Here is a 3,488-nt window from a genome sequence, read left to right on the forward strand (position 1 = left end):
TATAAGTATATATTTTTATCTCAAAAATCTAGGTTTAAGATTTATCAGTTATATATATTAAGTATTTATTTAAACTATATCTGCCTTAAAAATTAAGCAATTCTTTATTTAAAACATAGATTGAATTTGTGCCTCCCGTACATGAGAGTACACAGACGTATATATGTACAATAGTGCCTCCACACATACAGATATAATTCCTTTCTTGGGTTTCATTTCTTTCCTTTTTTTAACTTCTTGAGTTTAATAAATATCTTTTATTTCTCTTCTTTCCTATGTAGTAAGAAACTTCCTTTTAGCTAAACTTTATTACCCACAAATTCTTAAACACAATTACTTTTCTTCATTTATTTAGACACTTTTATTGTTTAAGAGTTTGTTAGCTTCTACCCAATCCTTCCCCAACAGTTTGGGTTTTCTTTTGTTTTCCATGTTTCAAGTAGTGAAACAGTAACAACGCTGAAGTAAAATAAAAGAGAGAGAGAGAGAGAGATTAAACTTAATCAACTTCCTTTAATATGCAATGTAAGAATATGTCCTTCCTATGAATCACAATGGTAAAATTCAAATGAGATCTTGAAGAAAGCAGGCAAATGCATGACCAAATCGAGTTGCATTGCTGTACTGATGTAAAGAGGTCCTGAGAGCCAATATCTTAGTCATTGCATAGGTCTTGATATGGAGGTAACTAACAGAAGTCAAGTTGAAATGTAAAGCACTAAGTTGAATTAAAGCCTATAGACAGGAAATGGTAGAAAGGAATATTGTCAGCTATAGGTTGCTGAGGGCTTCCACGCCAGGAAGGACTTTACCTTCCAGAAGTTCCAGACTAGCACCTCCTCCAGTGCTCACGTGGCTTACTTTATCTTCGGTGTTCCATTTGGCACAGCAAGTAGCAGTGTCTCCACCTCCTATAATGGTGATACAGCCCCGGGAAGTGGCCTTCACAATTTCATCCATGAGGGCTTTTGTTCCATTAGCAAAGGCATCCCATTCAAATACCCCTACAGGTCCATTCCACACAATTAGCTTGGCATGGGCCACAACTTGAGCATACTTCTTGCTGGTCTCAGGACCACAGTCCAAACCCATCCAGCCAGCAGGTATGCCTGATTCTACAGTGGCGTGGCCAACCTTAGCATTCTCTTCAAACTTGTCACCAGTGACAAAGTCAATAGGAAAGGTAATGTTCACACCATTCTTACTGGCTTTAGCCATGATATCTTTGACAATCTTGGCCCCCTCTTCATCAAAGAGGGATGAACCAATCTCCATGTTGTTGAGTACCTTAAGGAAGGTATAAGCCATTCCACCACCAATAATCATCTCATTGACCTTGTCTAGCATATTTTTGATGAGTTGGATTTTGTCTGCCACTTTGGCTCCACCAAGTATAGCCAGAAAGGGTCTCTCTGGGTTTTCCAAGGCTCTGGCAAAGTACTCTAGCTCCTTTTTCATCAAGAATCCAGACGCCTTCTGGGGCAGATTTACTCCCACCATCGAACTGTGGGCCCGGTGAGCAGTGCCAAAAGCATCATTGATATATACATCCCCTAGTTTGGAGAGTGATGCTTGAAAGGCTTTTATTTTGCCTGGCTCAGCTTTAACCTTATTTCCAGAAGGATTTTGGCCTTTTCCTTCTTCCTCCACATGAAAGCGTAGGTTCTCCAGCAGGATGACTGAACCAGCAGCCGGGTTGGCACATGCTTTCTCTACTTCTGGGCCCACACAGTCCTTTAGAAATAGAACATCCTTGCCCAGCAAGGATTTGAGCTCAGCAGCAACAGGCTCTAAAGAGTATTTCTCAGGCATGGGAACACCATCAGGTCGACCTAGATGACTCATAAGAACTACTGACCTGGCTCCATTATCTAGGCAGTACTTGATGCTTGGGATGGAAGCTTTGATTCTCTGGTTGTTTGTAATCTGGTTCTTCTTCATGGGAACATTGAAGTCTACTCTCATGATGACTCGCTTTCCTTTAACATCCACTTTGTCCAAAGTTAACTTCTTAGAGAGAGACATCTTGATAATACAAAGACAGATGCTAATACTTGCATCCCAATACGGAAGAACCACTTTACTGCTGTTGGGAGGCTGGATGGGTGGTACTTTCCAACGCCTTTCCCCTTGGCCCGCCCCTTTTTTTTCATCACGAAGTCCCCCACAGGGCAGGCTTGATTGAATAGGTGAAAAGGAAACCTGGCTCTGTGATTGGTTAATGGCCCTGTCAATCTGGACTTGGAATCTGTTGCCATGAAGATTCAAACTGACCGTGCGGAACACGAACCCCAAAGAGTGAGTGGTACCAGGCTTGGAGTGAGAGCTGGTGAGGTGAAGAAACCCTGGAATAAGACAGCTTGGAATCTGGAGTCTACTTCAGTTTCTGTGTCTCCCTCTCTCTCTGCCCCTCCCTGCTTGCACTCTGTCTCTCGAAAATGTATAAACATTAAAAAAATTTAAATATGATCCAACTGTATACAATCTACAGAAAACTCAGCTTAGATTCAAAGGAAAAATAGATCAAAAGTGAAAGTATAGAAAAAAGATATTCCATGCAAATAGTAACCAAAAAAGAATAGGAGTAGTTATACTAAAATTAGAAAAAAAAATGTACTTTAAATGCAAAAGGATTATAAGCAACAAAGAAAGACAATATATATTAATAAAAGGGGCTTAATACAGGGGCACCTGGGTGACTCAGTCAGTTAAGCTCCAGCTCTTAGTTTTGGCTCAGATCATGACCTCACAGTTCATGAGTTTGAGTCCTGCGTGCATCGGGCTCCAAGCTGGCAGCACACAGAGCCTGCTTGGGATTCTCTCTTTCTTTTCCTGCCCCCCAACCCAGCCAAATTCACATGCACATGCACATCTGTGCCCTCTCTCTCTCAAAATAAATAACTAAACTTTTTAAAAAAGACTTAATACAGCAAGAAGACCCCAAAAATTATAAACATTTGCACATTTAATAGACTATCAAAATATACAAAGATAAAACTGGCAGCATTAAAGGGAGACATACATTTCAATAACAGCTTGAGATTTCAATAACCCATTCTCAATAATGGATAAAACAGCCAAATAGAAGATAAGTAAGGAAAGAGAAGACAACCTAATAAACCAATTATATCTAAAGGACATACACAGAACATTCTACTCAACAAGAATATACACATTTTTCTCAAGTGCAATTAGACATTTTCCAGGATAGACCACATATTAGGCCACAAATTAAGTCTCAATAGATTTTAAAAAGATAAATATACAAAGTTCTCTGGCCATAACTAGATGAAATTAGAAATCAATAATAGAAGGAAAACAGGAAAACTAATAAATTTGTAGAAATTAAACAACACACTTTTAAACAACCAATGAATTAAAGCAGAAATCACAGAGAAATTAGAAAATCCTTAGAGAAGAATGAAAATAAAACAATATGATTAAATTTATGGAACACAAAAAATGCAATACTAAACAGAAAATTTTTT

The 3,488-nt window shown here is 38.7% G+C and overlaps 1 protein-coding gene across 1 annotated transcript; it reads right to left on the reverse strand.

The window, feature by feature from the left end:
- Positions 1 to 493: 493 nt before the first annotated feature.
- PGK2 (phosphoglycerate kinase 2) lies at positions 494 to 2,129 on the reverse strand. Its single transcript, XM_077752857.1, has one exon. It carries the CDS (start codon positions 2,023 to 2,025, stop codon positions 772 to 774), a length of 1,254 nt encoding a protein of 417 aa, XP_077608983.1. The 5' UTR covers positions 2,026 to 2,129; the 3' UTR covers positions 494 to 771.
- Between the last annotated feature and the right edge of the window lie 1,359 nt (positions 2,130 to 3,488).

Source organism: Crocuta crocuta, unplaced genomic scaffold, assembly GCF_008692635.1.
Source record: "Crocuta crocuta isolate KB4526 unplaced genomic scaffold, BGI_CrCroc_1.0 scaffold291, whole genome shotgun sequence".
Classification (NCBI taxonomy): Eukaryota; Metazoa; Chordata; class Mammalia; order Carnivora; family Hyaenidae; genus Crocuta; species Crocuta crocuta.

Excerpts from the sequence above, each read along its gene's own strand:
- PGK2 (XM_077752857.1), bottom strand. The coding sequence starts at position 2,025 with ATGTCTCTCTCTAAGAAGTTAACTTTGGACAAAGTGGATGTTAAAGGA.